Source organism: Mustela lutreola, chromosome 9 (assembly GCF_030435805.1).
Source record: "Mustela lutreola isolate mMusLut2 chromosome 9, mMusLut2.pri, whole genome shotgun sequence".
NCBI classification, from domain to species: Eukaryota; Metazoa; Chordata; class Mammalia; order Carnivora; family Mustelidae; genus Mustela; species Mustela lutreola.
In genome coordinates, this window is record NC_081298.1 from 44,462,423 (window position 1) to 44,486,165 (window position 23,743).

At 45.0% G+C, this 23,743-nt stretch overlaps 1 protein-coding gene across 10 annotated transcripts in view; it reads left to right on the plus strand.

The window, feature by feature from the left end:
• The window catches only part of RIN2 (Ras and Rab interactor 2), a 229,791-nt gene that overhangs the window by 172,887 nt on the left and 33,161 nt on the right, over positions 1-23,743 (plus strand). For 9 of the 10 annotated variants that reach the window (XM_059134158.1, XM_059134164.1, XM_059134162.1 and 6 more), the window contains 3 exons: positions 13,757-13,949; positions 17,400-17,511; positions 21,346-21,418. In XM_059134158.1, the coding sequence (XP_058990141.1) occupies positions 13,757-13,949; positions 17,400-17,511; positions 21,346-21,418 (378 nt within the window). Of the gene's footprint in view, positions 1-4,459; positions 4,564-13,756; positions 13,950-17,399; positions 17,512-21,345; positions 21,419-23,743 lie in introns of all 10 variants that reach the window. The other variant, XM_059134165.1, reaches the window with a different exon arrangement.

A 23,743-nucleotide genomic window follows, 5' to 3' on the forward strand; every position in this document is an offset into this window, starting at 1 on the left:
TGATGGACGAAGCAGGTAATTCCAGGTAAGAGGTGGTTTTAGGAAAGATGAGCCCCCCCATTAATCTTAGGTAAAGAATGAGGTAAGCCTCCAGATCAAAAATGCCCAAACACCTTTTTAGTCTGTTTTGATTGGTGATATCTATTATATTGGGGGAAGGTTTTTAAAAAGAACATTTATGATTTTTTTAAAAGATTTTGTTTATTTATTTGACAGACAGAGATCACAAGCAGGTAGAGAGGCAGGCAGAGAGAGAGGAGGAAGCAGGCTCCCTGTTGAGCAGAGAGCCCGATGTGGAGCTCAATCCCAGAACCCTGGGATCATGACCTGAGCCGAAGGCAGAGGCTTTGACCCACTGAGCCACCCAGGCGCCCCTGTGCATTTATTTTTTATTATGTTATGTTTGTCACTGTAGAGTACTTCATTAGTTTTTCATGTAGTATTCCAGGATTCATTGTTCCTGTGCATTTAGATGGCAGATCATGCATGATTTTCACAGATTTAACATCCTGAAAATGTAGTGTGTCCTAGGAATTGATCCCATTTTTGTCGAAGGATATCACCTTCCAGTTTCGTGGCTGGCTTCAGTGTCCACAGTACTCTTGGGCACACAATTTTTTTTTTTTTTAAGATTTTATTTAATTATTTGACAGAGAGAGATCACAAGCAGGCAGAGAGGCAGGCAGAGAGAGATGAAGGGAAGCAGGCCCCCCGCTGAGCAGAGAGTTGGGCACACAATTTTAATGATGGCCTACTCTCACTTAGAAACCCTTTACCCCTTACAGAACTTACCTTGCTATTACATTGGTAGTTGGTTCTGCCGTGAAATATTTGCTTGATTAGAAGACAGTGATTTAGCCCAGCTGCCAAATAACACTAGTGTTAACCAAAAGCACGTAAACACTAAGAACTGCAAATCCATGAAGTGCTTGCCCTTTCTGCGAAGCCTTGTGCATGCCACTGCTGAGGGTCAAAGGTCGGTGGGCCAAGACTTCCAGCCTGCCTGGCTCCTTCTCCTATTTTCAGCTCCAAGGGCAGCCAGGACAACGTGTTCTTTGTTTCTATTTCTTAGTTTTACCGGAACCCATGAAGTCCCCTGCCAACGTTGGCTCCATACCTATCCTTTTCATCTCTAACTGGAGATTCAATGACAGGAAGTTCATAAGCCATACAAGTTACCAGCTCTTTCTCCGCTCTGAAAACGGCACTGCACTTCAAGCAGTACTTCCTCCTGCCTGAAGGCAGACAGGCAGTTTTGGTCCCTTTTCTGCATTATTCTCTCCTCCTAGCCCTCCGCAGATAGGGCGGAAAAATCACCAAAGGCCCTGAACATTTTTCACAAAAATCCTCTGTGATGTGCTTTTAGCAATCGTTTTGAGGAAGCTGAGCCCTTGTCCCTCAGAGAGCAGCAGAGAGAGTTGAGGACGGAATAAAACTCAGAACCCAAAATATATTAGTCTTTTTCCTTTTGGAGTTTTAAAGGAAGAGAAAAGACCTCGAGAAATTAAAACATCAACTTGTATGCTGTAGGAGACCTCCCGAGTCAGAGAGTTGGACCCTGTTCTGCCAGTTTCTAGCATTTTGACCTTGAGTAGGGAGCTGAGCTACAGTCTCTAATACCCATTGGATTCAGATAAATACACAGTGATCCTTAACAGGGATAGCCTCCCCCCCCTCTTACTTTTCCCATCTTGAGTGTTGGGTAAAAGTTCCTCAGATCACCTGGCAATTTTTCTATGAACCAAGAAATTAACCAGGGCCCCATGTATGACCAGAATGAAATTGAGCCTCCCTTCCTCTCCAGACTTAAATATTTCAGAGTAGGGGCTGAATTCAGCTTCCCAAATTCTAAAGAAGTGTTTTCATGATTGAAAGTAAGATAACACTGGACATCGACTAGTAGGTATTTTTTTAAAAGATTTTATTTATTTGAGAGAGACAAAGAAAACAAGCAGGAAGAGAGGCAGAGGGAGAGACAGAGGGAGAACCAGGCTCTCCACTGAGTAGGGAGCCTGATGCAGGACTCGATCCTAGGACCCTGAGATCATGACCTGAGCTGAAGGCAGATGTTTAACCAACTGAGTTACCCAGGTGCCCACTAGTAGGCATTATTGAAGTGGCAGGTTTCCTGGGAATTTTTCATTGGCTCTCTGTGCATATATGTGTATGAAACAGAAATTGGAACTGGTCCTTGTACAGCAACTTTTATCAGATGGATCTCTTCCGTGTGAGCAGTTGTTTTCTTACCTTTACACATAAGGGGCCTCTTCTATTCCTATTTTTTCAGAAACCATTGATGGCAGACCCCTCACTTCTGTCTTCCAAAGATCAAGGAAGCCCTTGATTCATCTCCCACCAAGCCTACCATATTGGCCACTGCTTGATATTTGGGTTGTATTCGCTTTCTTTTTGATATATAGACAAGGATCTCCTGCTTCACGGGCAAGGCCATGGCAGACACAAGACTCCGACTTCTGTCTGGTGCTTAATTCTTTTTTTTTTTTTTTTTTAAGATTTTATTTTTTGGGGCGCCTAGGTGGCTCAGTGGGTTAAAGCCTCTGTCTTCGGCTCAGGTCATAATCTCAGGGTCCTGGGATCGAGCCCCGCATCAGGCTCTCTGCTCAGCGGGGAGCCTGCTTCTCACCCTGCTCTGCCTCCTCTCTGCCTACTTGTGATCTCTCTCTGTCAAATAAATAAATAAAATCTTTAAAAAAAAAAAAGATTTTCTTTTTTATTTATTTGACAGAGAGAGATCACAAGTAGGCAGAGAGGCAGGCAGAGAGAGCAGAAGAAGCAGGCTCTTTGTGGAGCAGAGAGCCCGATGCGCGGCTCCATCCCAGGACCCTGGGATCATGATCTGAGCCGAAGGCAGAGGCTTTAACCCACTGAGCCACCCAGGCACCCCTGATGCTTAATTCTCAAGATGACTCCTGTACTGGTCCCGTGTAGCTGGAAGCCGGAGCCCTTAGGCCGTGCCATGCCCCAGGCTGCAACTTTCTTGCCTTTGAAGCCTACTGAAGTAACATCATGTGAGAAGGCTGAAGCCTTCACATGGGCAGAATAAAGAAGGGAGGTCTCCATTACAGAAATACCAAGAGAGAGGGCTTTTCAACCTTTCTTTATCCCATCTGTAAGTTGAGGATGGCAAGCAGTAGAGTCCAGGTTGGGACTAGATCCCATTGTGGATGGAGAATGTTCCCGCTGTGAGGACCTGCCAGGGACCATCCCAAGAAAGCTCCAGAACTGTGTTTATAGAATAATCTTTGTGTATCCTAGAATGGAAACACATCACTTTGTGTTCTTTTTTTGAATTTCTGGAAATTGGGGGACAATGAAAGAGACATTCTAGAAATTCATCTCAACAAAATCTTTACTCATAGTTCCCAGAACAGTCCAGACTCTTAGAGTCTGTTCTTTTTAGGCTTTGTCTGTTTTAGTAATAGATTCTATTTCCAATAAGACTCTATCTTTAGAGACAGGGGAAACTGAGTCCGAGTTGCCTATAATAATAGGCCAAGGCCTCACAGGAAGAGTCAACTGAGGCTTTGATTCCAACTCACTGCAGGTGCTCTTTCTACCAAACCACTGGAGATTATGAAGCTGAGGGGAGGCTAGAATCGGGCTTGACCAGATTTTTTTTTTTTTGGGGGGGGGCTTGACCAGATTAAACCATGCATGCCTTACAAAATTTAGCACTTTGATCTTGATTCACGTTTGCAGGAAGTTCTCACTTTGATGCGTTCTGACTCCAGGTAAATGAGAACTTTGTTGAGATCCAAAAGCTAAAGCCCCCCGTAGGTGTGTGTGTCCAGTTCCCACTCTGGATTTTTCCATACCACAACAGAAGACAGCCTTCCTCTTTTACTCTTGTCTTCTCTGTGCTCAACCAGCTGGTACTTGTCAACCTCTTTTGTTGGAATTAAATCTCATTCCCAGTGGTGGGATAAGGCATTCTGTATTTGGGAACCTTGAAAGGAACGTGTATCACTAATGTCCTGTGTTAGTGGATGTCAGCTAAAATTCAGCGTTGACTTTTCTATCGAAAGGCCACCCCCTGCCAGCTGGTGGGAGGTTGGAGGGGTTGTCCATGAAGGAAATTTATAAACAATGAGGAAGGAGCTGCAAACACTTTGGATTTGTTGCTCTGGAAGGATTCGGGATGCTTCCTTTTCTCACCCCAAGCCTTCAAATGGCCAGAGGCCAGGGGGATCTTGGTAGCTGTGGTGATTTTTCCACCCATTTCCTGATAAACACTGAGACAAGAACCTTTTGTCTCCAGAGACTGGAGTTGAGCAGCCGCATTCTATTGTTGGCCTGGCTGAGGGAAAACCTAAATCAGAGTTTATGCATGGGGAACCCAAGAAGACGCTGATGGAGAGACCCAGTGCCCATGATGTTTCTCATTGCCACTGGGCTTCTCCCCTTCCTCACTCAAAAGGAATAAACCTCTTGTTTGCAGATGAACCCTACCAGTATCCCATCATGGAAGTATAAGATCAATGCCTGCCTGGGAGGTGAAGCTAGGCTAGTGAGAGAAGTGAGTGCAATACAGACTAAAATAGGGTAAGTGCCCCAGAGGTGCATACACAGTGGCTGAAGGAATTGAATGTGTCAAAAGATGACTTGCCAGGAGATGGGGAGGGAGCAGGATCTGACCTTGGGTTTGACAAGGGGGTTGGAACCATTGTCCAACTGGGTGCCCCAGAATAGCTTGAACCCAGTCAAGGGGGGAGCTGAGCAATGGCAAAGAGATGCTTTTGCGGGGAATCCTCTTCTCCACCTTGAGTCCAGGAGCAAGGTTTATAAGTACTAATATGGGAGAAGTATTCTTTTGTTTTAATCCAGATTGTCTCAGCCCATAACTGTGCCACAGTTTTTCTCTTATTCTTGTATCATCTTGCCAATTATTAACATACCTAACATTTTTTTTCCTTTAAATTGACTCACCTTTGACATATATTTTACAAAGTAAGTTTGGTAAACCAGTCATAAAAAAACAAATCATAGAGGAGTCCAAATCATAGAGGCAGAAAGTACAGCAGTGGTTTCGGCAAGTGAAGGGCATTTTTTTGTTTTGTTTTGGTTTTTGTTTTGTTTGGTTTGGTTTGGTTTTTGTTTTTTAACTAGGCATAGATTTCAGTTTTGCAAGAGGAAAATAGTTCTGGAGACGGATGGTAGTGATGGTTGTACAACGATGTGAATATACACAACCCCACTGAACTGTACATTTAAAAATGGTTAAGATGGGGGGCGCCTGCGTAGCTCAGTGGGTTAAAGCCTCTGCCTTCAGCTCAGGTCATGATCCCAGGGTCCTGGGATCGAGTCCCGCATCGGGCTCTCTGCTCAGCAGGGAACCTGCTTCTCTTTCTCTCTGCCTGCCTCTCTGCCTCCTTGTGATCTCTGTCAAATAAATAAATAAATAATCTAAAAACAAACAAACAAATAAAAATGGTTAAGATGGTAAATTTTTATGTTGTGTGTATTTCACCACAATAAGAAAAATTGGGGGAAAAGGAAGTAAATTTAATATCTTTGCCGTCACTGGGAACTACACTAAATACAGCACCTATTTATTTTATTTTATTTCATTTTATATTTAAAGATTTTATTTATTTACCTGACAGGGAAAGATACAGCAAGAGAGGGAACACAAGCAGGGGGAGTGGGAGAAGGAGAAGCAGGCTTCTTGCGGAGCAAGGAGCCCAATGCAGGGTTGGATCCTGGACCCCAGGATCATGACCTGAGGCGAAGGCAGATGCTTAACGACTGAGCCACCCAGACGCCCCTACAGCAGCTATTTATTTATTTATTTATTTTTGTTTGTTTGTTTGTTTTTTAAAAGATTTTATTTATTTATTTGACAGAGAGAGATCACACATAGGCAGAGAGAGAGGAGGAAGCAGGCTCCCTGCCGAGCAGAGAGCCCAATGCGGGACTCGATCCCAGGACCCTGAGATCATGACCTGAGCCGAAGGCAGCGGCTTAACCCACTGAGCCACCCAGGCGCCCTACAGCAGCTATTTAAAAGTTACTGGACATTAAAATAAAAACTGTGCCTTCATGTGAGACCTTGATATATCTAACTTTCTTTGGGAAATATTGTCAATTTTAATAAACCATAGAGAACTTATAAAATATCAAAATTTTCCCACCAAATATGGTTGGGTTTTGTTTTTGAGGGCTTCCCTGTGTCCCAGGACTGTAGCTCTTTGTTAGGGAGGCAGGCGATACAATGAATCTTAAGCCATAATTAAGCCCCCGGACAAAAGCACATTGGAAGCCAAGGCTCTGCTTTTGCGGTTATTTTTTGTTTTGTTGTGCTTTATTGATGGGCTCAGCATCCTACTCATGATAATTAACCCCATCAATTTGTCATGATTCATTCTATGACGATGTATTAAACACTAACTGTGTAAACAAGGAAAAACTATTCGTTTTCTTCAAAGTTGGGAAGGTCCACTGGAGACCTTCAAGGACCCAGGGGCGCAGGCTCTAGGAAGAGCTCTGAGTCTTCCTCAAGATTGAGTTATTAGGGAGCATTTTGCTGGAAATCCAGGTAAGACCTGGCTGGAGCCTGCCACTCACCACTGCAGATCCAAATCTGACGTGGTCTTTGTGGGTTACTCAGCCCCAAGGGCACTGCCAGGATTGGTCTGGAAGACAGGCAAAGCAAGCAGGGGGTCTCCTTCCAAGAGAGAATCACTTTCCACACCTTTCTAAAGCCTGCTTCTCCCTTTCCCACTCTCCCTACTTGTGTTCTCTGGCTGTCTGTCTCTCTCTGTGAAATAAATAAAATATTTTTTTTTTTAAAAGCCTGATGTAGGAGACCAGGTGGAGAGCCTGGAGCAAGGAATTGGAGAGTAGAGAGGACGACAAAAGTCAAAAGCCAAGCTATATTTTAGGAGGTCATGATAGTGCTTCCTTCAACCTATCCTGCTGACTTGGTCATCTAAATGTCTCCCGATGTCCCAATTTACAAGGCCCATTGGTTCTATAAATGGAAACAAAACAGAATATCTAGATAAAATACAAGTGTAGCTTTTCCATGAAGGTAGATTGCATTTGGTAGCACCAAATTCCAAGGCATTTAAGGTCATGTTTGTGGGGAGGCACGCACACTCACACATGCAGACATGCTTCTGCATGAGCCCAAGAACCATAAGAAGTGGTTTAGGAAAGCATTACTTTGCCTTATTTAATTCCAGAGGACTTGCCATGGATTCCATGAGATTTTTTTTAAAAGTTAGTTAATTAACTAAACTAACTCTTTTTCAGTTGAACACTTATCTGTCTGCTTTAGAAAGAAAAATTTGCTGGACATTTGAAGTATTTAACTAAAACTGCTTTTGTCTTTAAAAAATAATCAAGGCTATCTTACCATGGTTGTTGATGTAAATTGTCCAAATATAATTGTTCAGGGGCGCTTGGGTGGCTCAGTTTGTTCAGTGGCTGCCTTCAGCTCAGGTCTTCAGGTCGTGATCTGGGGCTCTTGGGATACAGCCCCATGTGGGGCTCCGTACTCAGCAGGGAGTCTGCTTCTCTCTCTCCCTCTGCCCCTCCCCCCACGTGTACGCTCTTAATCTCTTTCACACATCAATAAATAAAATCTTAAAAAAAATAAAATCATCCAGCTTAATGAAGGTTTGCTTTTAACGCACACAGAAAATGTTTGGCTTTTTATTTTTTTCTATCTACTTGTTTTGTCCCCGTGTCCTGAGCATAGATCCATCCAGAGCACTGCACCTGTGCTGAGACCCATTAGCCAAATGGGAGCCACCACCTGGTTGATGGTAAAAAATAATTTGGCGGTATGCCTTGTACCCAGACCCCTAAAGCTTCATTTTTGCTATCCAGTGGCTGAAGTAAGATTCCGATGTATAGAAGGTTGCTAGCTGTATTCACTGCACCATTGTTTTTTCCTACAGAGACAACCTACATCTAAGTTTTAGGTACTTTATATATTGCTGTCATTTGTTTGAAAAAAGAGTAGTTTATAAAGTCAAAGTCTAGTCCTCCTATGTGATGTTTGGGACCCTGGTCACGGGACACTGCATTGATGATAGGTCATGTCGTCCTCTGGAGTTGTGGCTTAGGACAAGAAAGAGCATCGTTCCAAAGTCTGCTGCAAATTATTCTTCTCTGAGGTGAACTTGATTCTGTAACGTTGAATAAAAGTAGACCTAGTGTCTTTCTACCCGTCCTATATTAGAACATGCCTTCTGCAATTTCTTGCTCCTGTCTAGGCTACTAACATGAGGCCCTGGGTGTGAAGGGAATAGAGCCAAGTGGAAAGCCTGCTCACGTTCCACACTCAACAGCGCCTTAAATTGGGTGTGACCAGAGTGTAGCTGTTGCTGGGGAGCCGTGTTCCCGAGAGTGGGTGTGATAGCCACTGAGCTGCTTTGGAGCCGTGAGGCCCTGGTCCATTGGCGTGGGGCCAGATACAGTATCTGAGTTGCCCAAAGTTTGTTCTCTGTTCCTAGAGGAACCTTGATGGGGGGCCCTTCTGTGGTTTGCCCAGTATTTTCACATGTGGTGTAGATCTCACCAAATCTATACCTGAGCTTTATCTCTCCATGAAAGCAGGCCTAGATGCTTAGAAATAGTAAGAGTAGTTGAATAAATAAATGAATGTTGTACTCATAAACCCAGGGAGATGGTGGATATTTTCCCCAACGTATTATTTTGAGAAATTTCAAACATTATAGGAAAGTTAAGAATAGTACTGTTCACCTAAATTCACCAGTTGTTGAAATTTTGCCACATTTTCTTTACCTCTGTATTCCTCCCCCTTTTCTTATTTTTGTTTGTTTTTATTTTTTTATTATGTTCAGTTAGCCAACATATAGTACATCATTAGTTTTTGATGTAGCGTTCAGTGATCCCTTAGCTACGCATAATGCCCAGTGTTCATGCCAGCACATGTGCCCTCCTCAGTGCCCATCAACCTGTTACCCCCACGTCTCTCCACTCTGAAAAACAGTGTGGAGGTTCCTCAGGATGTTAAGAATAGGAGCTATCCTATGACCCAGCAATTGCACTACTGGGTATTTACCCCAAAGATACAGAAAGATACAGATGTAGTGAAAAGAAGGGGCACGTGCACCCCAATGTTCATAGCAGCAATGTCCACAAAAGCCTCCCCCACCTTTTTTTGGAGAGGAATGGGAGGCTGACCATTTGACATTTACTCTCCAACATTTTCACACTTTGGCCCTAAATTCTTCAGTTTGCATCTCTTAAGGACAAAAGCATTTTCCTACATAAATAACAGTACTACACTCAGGAAATTAAACATTAATGCAATATTATCTGTTATATGCCCTTATTGAATATCCCCAGTTGTCCTTTATAGCTGTTTTTTATTCTGATGCCACGTGTGATCAATTCCGTGCACTCAGTGGAGTTACCTCTCTTACATCTCTTTATTCTCCTTTTATCTATAATAATCCCACAGCCGTTTAAAAAATTTTTCATGACATTGATATTTTGATGAGTTCAGGCCAGTGGTTTTGCAGAAAGTCCCTGAATTTGGATTTGTCTGGTTGTTTTTTCTTGTGGAGGTTCAGGTTAAACATGTTTGGGGGCAGGAAGATGACCTAGATGTTACTATGACCTTCTCAGAGCAAATATTAGGGGGACACGATATCAGGCGCCTGATTATTGGAGGGGTTGATGCGATTGACCTGGTTCAGATGGTGTCTCACAGGGGCAACTGGGAGGCTCAGTGGGTTAAGCCTCTGCCTTCAGCTCAGCTCATGATCCCAGGGTCCTGGGATGGAGCCCCGCATCAGGCTCCCTGCTTGGCGGGGAGTCTGCTTCTCTCTCTCTTTCTCCTCTGTCTCTAGTTTGCTCTCTCTCAAGTTAATAAATAAAATCTTTAAAAAATAACAAGATGGCATCTCACAGATTTCCTGTGTTGTCAGGGTACCTTTCCTCTTCCTGATAAGTAATCTGTGGGCAGAGATTTGAAGATGTGAATGTTCTGTTCCCTCACAACCTTTCCCCTGCTGATGATTAGTACCTACTCAGCATTCTTGCTCATATCAGTTCCACACCATGCTGGAGGGGTTCTGTACCCCTGTACCCCATGCAGATTAGAAAGGCGAAGCTCAAAAGGGGAGGTGGGGCTCACGTAGTGGCCGGCCTCCCGTGACCATGTCATCATTAGAACCTCCTGAATTACATCACAACGACTTATCTTTTATAAACCAGTCTTCTTTGCCCCTCCCCCCATATATGCGGCAGACATCTGTTTAAAGAATCACTGGTTTCTATGATTCTCATCAGCTTCTGTTTTAGGTTGAATTTCCTTGATGCAGAGCCCTGTGCTGTAATTTACTGAGATAGGGTCTCAGGAGCAGCCTGGGAAGGGGTGAGCAGGGCCATCTGGGATGAGTAGGAAACCAGGCAGAGATCCGGGGGCAGCTGGAGGGTAACCTCAGCCTGATCCTACAGGGAATTCTGCCACATGACTAGCACCCAGGGGTTGTCTCACCTTCAGGCAAGAAGGTCGTTCCTCTATGCCCTGTCTCAGTATGTCATTAGTGCATCTGCTCCCAAGGGAGCACAGAATTTTCTGGGTATGCGCAGGACAAGGGGGCAGCCAGCACCCACGGCAGCGGGGGCACAGGTCCCCAGTCTAGTAAAGGGGAACTGGGCAGGGCACCAACAGCGTCCAATACAGATTCATTTCCCTCATTAGTTCTTTCCTGAAGGTTGTCTCTAAGACAAGCCAATATGTCTTTTTTTCATTCTTTCTTTCAACCTATCTTATAATAATATACTACCAAACTCAAACATCTGATGGTGAAAGAAATGCATTAGCTTAGTCATTTGCAAAGACAAGATCTAATTTATGGTTGCTCCTTGATGAAGCCCCATGGATCTCATTCACTGTCTTCCCGTCTGGGCCCGGGCATTTCAGGCTGAGGCTGAGGCTGACAAAGACTCTTTACCTCTTGAACAGCTGGGGTTGTTCAAGGATGTGTCCGTCTCAGAAAGGAAGAAGTGTCCACATATTAATCACCACACATGTGAACGTTAGGATTGGTGTGTTAGAGACAGTAAAAATTGCTCTTGGTAAAATAGCACCAGGCCGAGATGGCAGGAATGGAGGGTTTACTTAGGTCTGGAGAATTCTTTCGGGGTCATGTTACCAGCGTGCACCACCCCCCTGCAAAAAACCACCCCACCTCATTGGTTCTGAGTTCAAGAGCACATTTTGCTCATCGGTCTTAAGCAAATGCTCCCCAGACTGCTGCATCAGCGTCTCCTGGAGCTTGTTAGAAATGCAGGGCCCCACCCCAGGACTGCAGAATCAGACCCTCTGGGGCTGAAACCAGGAATCTGCAGCTTAACAAACCCCAGGAGATTTCTCTGGCTCAAGTGCCAATCCAATGCCGTGGTTGTAAACTTGGCTACAAGTTGGAATTGCCTGGGGAAATTTGTAAAATTCTGATGCCTGCATCCCGCCCCAAAAAGTGTCTGATTTATTTGATCTGGGGTGCAGTCTGGCCATCAAAACATGTTTAAGATCCAGGCAGTTTTTATGGGCAGCCAGCGTTGAGAATCACTGCTCTCAAGTTGCCTCGTTGGCCTCATGAGAAAGGAATTTTAACAGCAGCTTCGTTTTGAAGAGTGCGTTCTTAGAGCTGCAAAGATTCACTTCAGAATACCTGGAGGCCTGGGGCGGGAAGGGGATGGGGGAGCATTTGCAGAAGGAGAAACTGCTCTTTTTGGCTCAGACACTCCCATCTGGAAAGTGGTAGCAAAAGGTAAACTTTAAGGGGAAACAAATGTAAATCTTGAATGGAAGCATGAGATTCTTCAGATCTGTACAAAGTCAAGAATGTGCAGGGAAGACGTCGAGATGGGGGTCTCTGGCCAGCTGGTGCACTTATCCTTGTGGGAGTTGATACTGAGCTTGCTTCCCAAAAAACAGTCGATTGCCTTAAGTTGGCTTCTTCTGTATTCAGTCCCACCTCTTAGGAGTAGAGTGGTACACAGGTGAAGAGCACACTTTTTTTTTTTTTTTTTTTTTACATTTTTCTCACTCTTGCCTACAATTTGACTTTATCATCATTCGCAATGTTGAAAACTTCATTCAGGCCACACATTTGGGTTTCTTGGGGTTTAGATGTTTGAAAACTATTAGAACCCCAAGCTGAACTTGCCCCTTCAAATGTGAGTAATCAGATCTGATGTTTTTCATTGGCCACTCCAAGACAGGGATTGATGACCAGCTCACTGAGACCCAGGGCATGGGAGAGGGATAGAGACACCAGAACCAAGCACTCTTGGATTTGAATGCCTTCCTGCTCACTCTTATCAGAGGCATATCTTTGCCTTGAGCAAGTTACTTAAGCAGTCTGGGCTTCCCTGTCCACCGTACCCACCCTGCTTTTTTTTTTTTTTAAACACTGGATTCCTGATACCTGCCTTTGGGGACTGTTTTCAAGGAAATGAGAGAATGTTTGCAAAGGGTCTGGCACACAACAGACAGCACATAGATACAAGCTCGCCTGTGTTCATGATCTTACTTGTTACCTGCAGAGTTGGAGGAACACCAGACCTCTTGAATTTCTAGCTCTGCCATTTCATGAGTGTTTATAATTCTGGGCAGCCCGATACCATCCTGGGCCCCAGTTTTCTCATTCATAAAAAGGGAATTGCATACGCAGTCACAAGGTTAGTTTTGGCACCAAAGGCAACTATGGAAATCAATAAGACGTTTTTTAATTGAGATGTCATTCACACAGCATACCTTACTTAAACTGTATAATTCATTGCTTTTCAGCACATTCACAGAGTTGTACAGCCATCAGCATGTCTCCATTCAGAACATTCTCTTTACCTCAAAAAGGAATTCCATCCTGATTAGCAACCAGTACCCATCCGGCCCCTGCCCCCAGTCCCAGCAACCACTAATCTTTCTGTTTCTCTCTTGGTGTCTAGTCTAGATATTTTGTATAAGTGGAATCACACAATATTTGTGTCTAGCTGCTTCCACTTAGCATGAAGTCGTCACAGTTCATGCCATTTTGGAGTGTGGATCAGTACTCCATTCATAAACAGATTGAATCAATATTATGACTGAATAAAATTCCATTGTATGGTTAGACCACATTTTATTTGTCCATTCATTAGGTGATGGAAGTTTGGGCTATTTCCACTTTATGGCAATAATGAACTCATGTTAGTATGATTTTATAAATAGCACAGCATTATTCAACTGTGAGGTTTTATTACAAATAATGGTAGTAACAAAAGTGCCTCGATGTGTGAAAAGAAATGAAATCCAGTTCATGTGGGTATGAGTGTGCATGAACGAGTGTGAATGTTTTGTTTTCACTTTTTGAGCATGCCACGGTGGTGCCTATGATATATGCTTTGGAGCCCTAGAACCTCATGCTACCCTATGGAACATAGCATTTAGGGCTCTGTGCTCAAATTGTGAAATGGCTTATGCCAGAAGACAGACTCGACAGCATTCGGGATGTTTAGAACCTTTTGAAAACTGGGTTAGAAATAGAAGGTCTGTTGGGTCTGTCAAATATTCTGTTTAATGGTATAGATATGGAGAGAGAGCTGATAGGACGCCTTCCCCCCAGAAAACTTTCAGGCTAGAGGGGAAGCGAGTGGGAATGAGGGAGTATGTGCTAGGACAGGTCTAGCCTAGAGACTGTAGGACCGTCTGCTTGTCAGAGAAATGGGGCTGCGGCCATTTGACCCCTGCCAATTCTCTTTCTCCTAGCATGGTAAGACACAAGGATGATGGCTATTCCGAAGAAAAGGATGTGAAGACCTGTCCGCGGGACTCTGGCTATGATAGCCTCTCCAACAGGCTCAGCATTTTGGACCGCCTTCTCCACACCCACCCAATATGGCTGCAGCTGAGTCTGAGTGAGGAGGAAGCAGCACAAATCCTCCAGTCCCAGCCTCCAGGGGTAAGACTCAGAATCTCAGAGAAGCAGGTTGAGACAGGCAGGGCTGCTGCTTTCTTCAAGAGAAAGACCTGGAGTTCCAGAAAGTTCTTCCTAGGCTGTAGGGAGCAAGCCTTCCAGTGTGCACCTGGGTCGCAGTGCAAGGGGATTGTGGGATATATGGAGGCAGGCCTGAGGAAAAGAACCCTTCACAATTTGTCTTTCTGTGTTCATCGACTCAGTTACAGAGGGAGATCCAGGACTGGGTAGGGTGACAGAGCATCTGGGTAATGAGGAGGGCCCCTGGCTGGAGGCCCTGGGGTAACTTCTTGGACCTCAACACTGAGGATGAACCTGGTTTCGGGGTCCTCAGCTGCCCCTATTGTTTTCATTCTGAGCCTGGAATCCCTGCCAGGGCCTAGCTGTCCAACTTCAGACTTCAAAAGTTCCAAAGTTCTGTGTCCATAGACTTGTCTGCTCTGGTTGCTGATGTAATCCTGTTTCTCTTGGGTTTCCTCAGTGACTTCCCACAGGGCTCATGGCCCAGTTATGTTTCTTCAGCTACTGTCTACCCAACACCAGTCTCTTAATCAAGACCACTCCACGACTCTATAGAGGTTCCTCAAAAAATGTCATTCTGTGGTTGGTGTCCTATGCTGTTCAGTATGGTAGACACTTGCCCTGTGTGGCTATTTAAATTTGCATTAATTAAATTAAATTAGAAAAGCAGCTCCTCAGTTGCACTAGCCACATTTGAAGGGCTCACTAGCCATAGACAGCTGGAGGCTACCACATAGGATGATGGTGTGGAGTATAAAATGTTTCCAACACAGGAAGTTGTATTGGACAATGCTTATGCTCCATATCTACTTCCAAAGAAAGGATAAATACAATAAATCACAGACAAAGTAAGACTCGGAACAACTCATGACAAGAGATAGAAACTAAGAAAAAATGGAGAAGCAAGGGAAAAAAGGGGGGAGGGACCCTCCATCATAGCCGGCTGAGAACGTTGTGGCATTTGGGCATAAAAATGAACTTTCTTGAGTTTCCTATCAGCCAGAGCCTCGCTGTTATCATTTTTTGACTTATAAGTGAGTCTTTGTTTCTCATCAGACAGAAACAGACGGGACTGAGACTAATGTTGGAACATGCTCAGGGTGATTAGGTGCACTATTTAATCATCTTTGTGGAAAATTCCTTGCCAACATGCCAGGTCATTGGCTCTAGTCTGGGTCTGTATGATCAGGACCCATGTCTGTGGGGCTCCCTCTTTTTGGAGGTCAAGTTGTCTGCTCCTGCATTTCTGCACAAATGTTCTGAAGAGGGAGGTCACCCTGTTGCTAAGCAACAGTTCCCTTCTCTTCCTGGCTTCCCTCCCAGCATGGGGCGCGTCCATTCCTGCTGAGACCTGTGGGGAACAAGTCAGGCAGAATGTTCTGTCTGTCTACCTACTTGATCCCTGGACAGGACCTGCCTGGCGAGGTAGGGCAAGCTGAAGGCAGGCGGAGGGCAGGCGGAGGAAGGGAGCAGCATGGGTCAGAATAGGCCAGAGTGCACCAGAAGCAAGAATGCTGAAGAGAAGGAAAAGCAGGTGTGAGAGGAAGGAAGATTTCAAAGTCCTGCCATGGTCTCATGGGTCCTTAATCCTCTCCATCCTAGGACAGGAATCGGCAGACTCTCTGTAAAAGGCCAAAGTGTAAATATTTTTGGCTTTGTGGGCCAAAGAATCTGTCAGAACCTCTCAGCTCTGCCTCATAGTGCAGCTGCAACCACAGACAGCATGTAAGTGAAGGAGTGTGGCTTTATTTCAATAAAGCTTTATTTATAAAAACAGGCCGCAGGATAGATTTGGTCTACAGGCCTCTCTGTTCTAAAGCTGCAGACATTTAGGAAATGAGACTTTATTCTCCCTGACCCCCAGGTTTCAGGGAGACACCCACCTGCACAAAGGAATGAAATGTCTACTCCACCAACCAACCGCTGGCTCCCAGCAGGGCTTTGGGCTTTTCTACCCATAGGGATAGAAACTGGAGTTTTCCAGTTTTAGGGTGTCCCAAAAGCAATGACTCCCAGAACTGGCTAGTAGATGTATTCTCTCCCATGGCTGCCTCGCTGTGACTGCTGGGAGAGAAGAGAGAACCCAAAGGTCTTCCTAATTCCCTCTCAGCAGACACCCAATCCCCAGAGCCGCCCTCCCACCTCCACCCAGAAGAATTTTCTTGGGAGATACTGACTGGACATACAGAGGGGAGTGAAGATGAGGTGAAATGATAAGAATAAGGGAGCAGAGAGCATAGTGTCCGAATACAGCGGAGAGAGTAGTGGTTAGAGAAACAAGACAGGATAGGATCCTTGGAGAAGGGCCATGTGCTCCATCGAGAAGGGAACCAGAATTCAGCCAGGCTGTTCCACTGCACACTCTAGGAGACACCGTTTGATTTATAGCCTAGGGAATTGGTTCCCCCTGGAGTTGTGCAGTGCCTAGCATTATAGGGCATAGTTGCCTCTGCAGTGTCGGAGGCCAGAATGGCGGCTCAAGTTGGACAGCGGGAGTTGGGTTGGTTTAAAGCACATGCCTGAAGATAGTATTAGAACTGGGAGAGAGATTGTCACAAATTGGGGTGACAAAATGGACCTGCAGCTCTGGTGTTGGCTTCGGGGAACCTCAAAGCATTACCTCCCTACCTCCCTAATGGGGCAGCCATTTTTAGCTCCAGCAATTGTTTCACCATACCTGATCTTGCCATATCATGCTGTTTTCCAAGGCAAGCTAGAAACTCTGATTTTAATTTTAAAAACCTGCTTTTTCACTCTTAGAAATAAGTTTAATTTTCTTTCTCTCTCCTTTTTTTTTTTTTTTTTTTTTTAAGATTCATCTATTTATTTGAGAGAGGGGTGGGAGAAGCAGACTCCACTAAGCATGGAGCCCGATGTGGGGCTCCATCCCACAACCCCGGGATCATGATCAGGGCTGAAATTAAGAGTCATATGCTCAACTGAACCACTCAGATGCCCCACGAATTTAATTTTCTCTCATAAATATACTCGTGAGCCAAATTAGCCAGTGAACTCCCAATTTACCTCCTAGTGTTTAGCCATGTTACTCCTGTTTAGAATCTGGGTTCATCAACCATGGTGCCCATGGAAGACGTGGTCTAGAGAACATATAACAAGAGCTATAAAACAATCACCAAACTGAAATTGCTTCTGCAGACGGAGGGAGCATTGGTCTCCTGGAGAAGATTCTGTCAAAGGGAAAGTAGGATTCTTGAGAAGCCAGTTATCAAAGGAAGGCAGCTGGGGCATGCTGGTTGAGAGTCCCTTTCGCTGGCAGTAGTGTCCCCAGTTGAGCCTTAAGGTTTAGTTATGAAGGACATTCTAGTCATGGACATTGCGTGTGCAGGAAATCACATGCTCAGCTTCTCACCTTCTAGATAGTTCCTCAGCTTGAATTTTTTTTCCCTCCACTAGATATTCCTGGTTCGTAAATCCACCAAAATGCAGAAGAAGGTTCTCTCCCTTCGCCTACCCTGTGAATTTGGAGCCCCTCTCAAGGAATTTACGATAAAGGAAAGCACGTACAGTAAGTGGTCGCTGGATGGCGAAGTCCTGGTTGATGGGAGGGCCTCTGATCACCCAAGCAAGTGGAAGTGGACAGAGCTTGCCCTTCAAGACAGACAGACAGACAGACATGAGACTGAGTCCTGGCACAGTTCCTTCTTCACTCATTGACTGGGCAGGTAACCGACCCAAGGAGCCTTGGTTTTCTTGTCAGGATAATGGGGTGATGGCAGCATCAGGGAGCTGTTAATGGTTTAAGTAAACAGCCTGTGTGCAGCCCACTGCTTGGCACATGGCAGGTTGGCTTTCTTTCCCCTCCCCAGTTAAGTAGAGCATGGATTTGGTTCCTAGGTTTACTGATGACTAACCCACAGGACAAGCTGTAGCGATTGGGCCTTTTTATGGGATGGCATGCGAAGGCATGTGTCTGTACATCTTTGTGAATTACCCTTGAGCGGACGTGTTCCCTCCAGACAATCACTGTTCAGTTGTCTATGAAATGCCCCTCATCAGAGGCAGAATCCAGCCCTCTGAAAAGAAATTAGCCGTCAGAAGTTTTGAAGGGAGAAAGGTGGCTTTGGTTTTCTTTCTGCTATTCAGCAATCCCTGAAAATGTGGAGGGCCATGTTTTAAATACAAAAGGGAACACATACTGCTGATGTATTGGCAGCTTCCGGGAAAGGATCTGCTGTGACTCTGTGCCCCAAAGGGGAAGGTTTCATCTGAGCGGGAGATGAACCATGAGAGACCATGGACTCCGAGAAACAAACTGAAGGTTTTAGAGAGGAGAGGGGTGAGGGGATGGGTTGACTCAGTGATGAGTATTAAGGAGGGCACGTATCGCATGGAGCACTGGGTGTTACACACAAACAATGAATCATGGAACACTCCATCAAAAACTAATGGTGTACTGTATGGTGACTAATGTGACATAATAAAAACAAAGAAAGAAAGAAAGCATGGGTTAACAAGCTGAGACGGGAAGGCCAGGAGTGGTGAGTTTGGAAGCCCAGTGACTCTCTCTATAGCAAGACTGAGGCCACGATGTTCGCTTGCTCCCCAGTTTCCACCTAAGCAAGCCTCAGTCCCCACTTTTGAGGGAAGTGAAGGTACTGAGGTCAGTTGAAGAGCAGGGAAGGGATTATACTCAGCCTGGAGTTCATGGTCTCTCTGAACCAAATGGCCTTCACAGAATCTAGAGGAGACATTTCCAGCAGAAGTGAAACCTGCCAGCCTCTTTGAGGTCAACCTCAGGTTCAGCTGTCAACCTGGGCCTTGTGATGTGTTTCCTCCAGGCTTTACAAGGTTACTGATGCCCAGGAAAACCTCCACGAGCGGTCAGTGACCCTGGTGTGTGGTTCATACCTGTGAATTTGCATGAGGAGGTAATCACAAGATAGATTGCAAACCCTCCATTCTAAAGACAATGGATAAAAATTTAAGTGAGGAAAGTCAATGCTACAGTAGCTTTCAGAATTTGGCTACCCAAGAAGTGATAGATCTAACTGGTCTTTACATCCCTTCTCATATCCAGAGTGAAGCCTGGTAAGTTAGCCTAAAAACCCCCTCCTCGGCCCCCTACAGTAAGTACAGTTAGTGTTAGCACTTTAAAGCTTTCTTGGTGTTCATCTTAGCTTCCTCCTGGCTGAAGATTTTCCCTCCGTATTGTGTCAAGATTTGTATCAGTTCCCTCTTCCCATCCAGAGGACTTACCGTGGTTGAAAAAGTTGGTCTGAGCAAAGCATTCCCTTGTTACTAGTTATCACAGGTCTTGGTCCCACCATGCTGGCCCTTCCTGGCCAGGGCCTAGCTTCTGTGTGAATGGAGGTGGATTGGGAAAGGAAGGACTTGCTAGAAACACAGATACCTTGTCATAACATCTGGACAATATGGTTTAATAGTAAAGACCAGCTCGTATTTGTATGGACTGCTTTCACATGAATTACCCCTCTAAGTTAATGTAATTGTATTATTATTTTATTTTTTTAGGTAATAAACAGATTTTACCCGACTAAATGGTATTATGGCAAAAGGAATGCCACATGAGTATGATACTGTAGTTATAAAAGTGGCCTCCCACAGGGAAACAGATTAACAATTCGGACACCACTATACATGGATACTGGACTTGAACAGTGAAGTAAATGATGGTGGATGGTGGGAGCCATGTTTTTCACTCTTAGAGGGGGAGGTTATAGACTAGAATGATCCATGTGGTAAGGATTAGTGTTGGAGACATCAGTAAGAACTCATTTTTCTCTTGATATCCATACAGACGGCTACATGCAGGGAATATCGGTAGTCAAATGTATTTACATAGGTTAGTATACTCATGTATTTCTTTGGTCTATCAGCTGAGAGAATGACACCTAAGAGAAAGTAGCAACCAGCATACCTAATGCCCAGATCTTGGTGTTTATTTACTTTTTTTTTTTTTTTTAATTAAATTTGACTTGGTTAACACACAGTGTAATATTGGTTTCTGGAATAGAATTTAGTGATTCATCACTTACATACAATTACTCCATGTTTTAAAATTTCAGTTTCCACTTCTACCTTTCTGAGAGAGAGGGAAACTGCTATTCTTGTCCATTGTACAGATGAGAAAACCAAGGCTCGGAGAGGTTAGCCTACCCCCACATCGGCTTCCCCCTACTTATTTAGTTAATTGTGGTGCACGTGCATGTTTCTGTTTCTGTCTGTCATGGTGTATATGTAGAGGCATAGGTGTGTTTGGGGTGCTACAGAGATACTGATAAGCAAACTAAAACAACATATGCAGATAACAAACAATGTAAGTGAGGATTCAGAGTGTTATAAGAGGGAGAAAAACTGATTGAGAAACCGAGGAAATCTTCACAAGGCTGAGGCTATTTGGAATGTTTTTGGAAGGATGACTGCCTGAGTGGCATTTTGGCAGACACGGCGTGAGGAGTGGTTGGCAAATATGTAAGTATCTAAAGTCAAACCCTCACTGTCCAGCCGTTGGGAACATGTGCAGGATGGCTCACTGTCTGGCCAGCTCATGGTCGCTGGGAAGCTTGTGCACTTTGTGGTGGTGGGTAGGGGCACTCAAAGTAAATGGGTTTTAGAATCTTCCCTGCTGAATTTACCCCAGAGCTAATTTACTAGAACCTTGTGTTTTCCTCCAAGCTTTGTACTCCCTTGGCCTTGTGTCTTAACCAGAGGTGGCCTATTTTGGAAAAGAGGAATGTGACCCAGTAGGTTTACCCATCTACCCAAAGAGGGTCAAGGGCAGCGGGGGCTTCGGTGTTTCCCCAGCACTGTTGTATGCTCATGGCCTTGCAGGCTGGCCTGACCAGCCCCTTGGCCCCTCCTCAACTTCGTGTTTGAATTTTTTTTTTTAAGATTTTATTTATTTATTTGACACAGAGAGAGAACACAAGCAGGGGGAGCAGCAGGCAGAGGGAGAGAGAGAAACAGACTCCCTGCTGAGCAGGGAGCCCAATGTGGGACTCAACCTCAGAACCCTGGAATCATGATCTGAGCTAAAGGCAGACGCTCAATGGACTGAGCCACCCAAGTACCTCATGTGTTTAAACTAAAAAAAAAAAAAAAAAAAAAAAAAAAAAAAAGATAGTTGTGCAATTTGTGCCTGTGCTGGTCTGTTTACCAAGCACTAGAGCATGAGTCAGGGCCCGGACTTCTAGGCCATGGATTCTACTGGTCTGTTTCTGGGTGACACACATCCTCACCACAGCTGGTTCTGATAAGCTGCACAGTAGCTGGTTTGAGAGGGTCCTACACATGCAGCAGACAACAGCAGAGGGCCTTTCCTTTCCCAAAACAATTCCCCGGGATACTCAGCTGGTTTCCGAAATCTTCCCTTTTGCAGCCTTTTCCCTGGAAGGCTCAGGAATCAGTTTTGCGGATTTGTTCCGGCTCATTGCTTTCTACTGCATCAGCAGGTAAGACTCTACACCTCTTACGATCTCAGGCACCTGCTTAGTGCATGCCGTGTAAATGACCTCGGGGTTTCTGGATGAAAGCTGGGCAGAGGGGTCTGGGAGATGTCCCTGGAGGGATTGATTATGAATTAAAACAGTCACCAAGTCCCCTCTGCCAGGTAGTATCAAAATACTATGCTATGCCCATCCAAATTAATATGCCCCATCTTCAAGCTATGCCCTTGACTTCTTTCCCCTAGACCTGTTGGGCAGGAAAACAGACACACATGTACACATATGTGCACACAGGCACACACAGAAAGGGACCCACGGTGAAGACCCCTAACATTTAAAGGTCCCTGATAATGTTTCTGCAAACTCTCCAAGGGATGCTGGAAATACGGGCCCATAAACCAGCTCATAATCTTGCATCACTGTTCTCCAGGCCCACTCAGTGCTCATGCCCTCATGCAACTGTGTTAGACCACAAGTAGTTCGGCGACAAATCCCCGTGTTAGTGTGGGGAATCTGTGAGTCGTTGAAGGTGCTCCCTGTTTCTTTCCTTTCTAGCCATCATAGTTTTTCAAGTGGAGTGTTCTTTGGATGACTCAGAATCCATAGTCTTCATCTGCAGAGACTGACATGACCTCCACGCAGGCCCCCTTGGCTTCTCTGTATGCCTGTTGCAGCCGATAGAGCACAGACAGACGTACGTTCCTGGGGTCTTTCCAAAGATCATGTCTCACAGCCATCCCAGTCTGAAGTGGAGAAGATTGTTTGGGGTTCTTTTCCTTGATATTAATTTAAGGGTCGAGTCTATTCTCAAAAACGGAGTTAGATGTTTGTTTTACCTGTTGGTCTAGACCCTCCCAGGGGAAGGCACTGAGCAGTTGACCCCTAGATGTCACCACGCAGGTAAAGCCACACCGTCAATGGCCTGAGGGTGGGGAGGAACTTACAGTGGGGACCTGCAGGGCTGATCACCCAGGAGAGAAAGCTAAGGGGCTTCATCTAGAGTTGGACCCAGTGGGCAAGAGCCCTTGGCCTGTGTAAGGGTAAATATCTACTGCCCAGAAAGAAGAAGAAGCCAGTGCAGGAGTCCCCACTGGTTCCAGGAATCCACACCTGCTCTGTTTTGAGGCCAACCAGCTCTCGAAAGTGAATTTCGACACTAGCGTGTTGATTGGAGGCGAAGTTGGCTTACTCTGCAGAGTTGGCTTGTTGACTGTCCTGTTGTGAAAAATCGTTACACCTATAACATAGTATTTGGCAGCAGCATACGAAGGATACCATCTCTCCCCCTCAGTATTCGTAAGAGGCTGGTTAACCTGATGTCCAGGGCTGTTTGATGGTTGAAGGAGATAAAGCACATGAAAGCCTTCCCTACACTACAAAGCATGGTCCCAATATAAGGTGCTGATGGAAAAATCCCCACATTGACATTTTGTGATCAGAGAGCCCTGAGATTCATTTTCCTATTTTTTATCCCTCCAAATGCAAAAGTTCTTCATGTTTTTGTTTCTCCTCCAATGCTTTATTTACGTTACCTATTTACCTGAATCAGTGTTCTTAGGCAACAGTACCTGATTTGACCCAGTCTGACCACAATATTTTTGAAATGCTCTAGTTGGTTACTGATACGTAAATGTATTCACATAGAGAAAGTGGTTGGGTTGTCAGTGCTGGTGTCCCCCAACCCCCCCAGAATGCATAGGCACAGGTGCACTAAGCTAGAGAATTCATGAATCAGTCAGCATGTGACTGGTCACATCAGGAAGGTAGCTGAAGAATGAGATGTACACCTTGTCCACGAATGCCTGGGAGCTCACTCTCAGTTCAGCAACCTTGGTGTCATGGAGAGCACTGCCCCACAAAGATTTATGCACACGAGAGTCACCTGGAATCTTGTTAGAATGCAGATTCCCATTCAGGGGGTCCACAGCAGCGTTGGCGAGTCTGCGTTTCCAATAGTCTCCCGGGTCACGAGGCCAATGCTGGTGGTTCTGCAATTACACTTCGAGTCGCAAAGAGCTAGAGGAAATAATAGTTCTTAATTATCATTGATTAAGGTTAATGGTATTTTCAGGGGCTTTCTATAAAGGTGCTAGGCACCATATTTATATCATTTCTAATCCTCATGGCAACCCCAAAATTAGGATCGTGAAGACACCATGGCTCAGAGAGTGGGACACTTACCACAATTGTTCAATTAATATGTGGCAGAAATTGGATTTAAACCCAGTCCTGCTATGATGCCAGAGCTCATATCTTGCCACTGTAAAAGCACCCCTCCATGGACCTTGGGGTCCAGTGTAATTGGGTTCCTGGCCCCACTTAATTCCACAT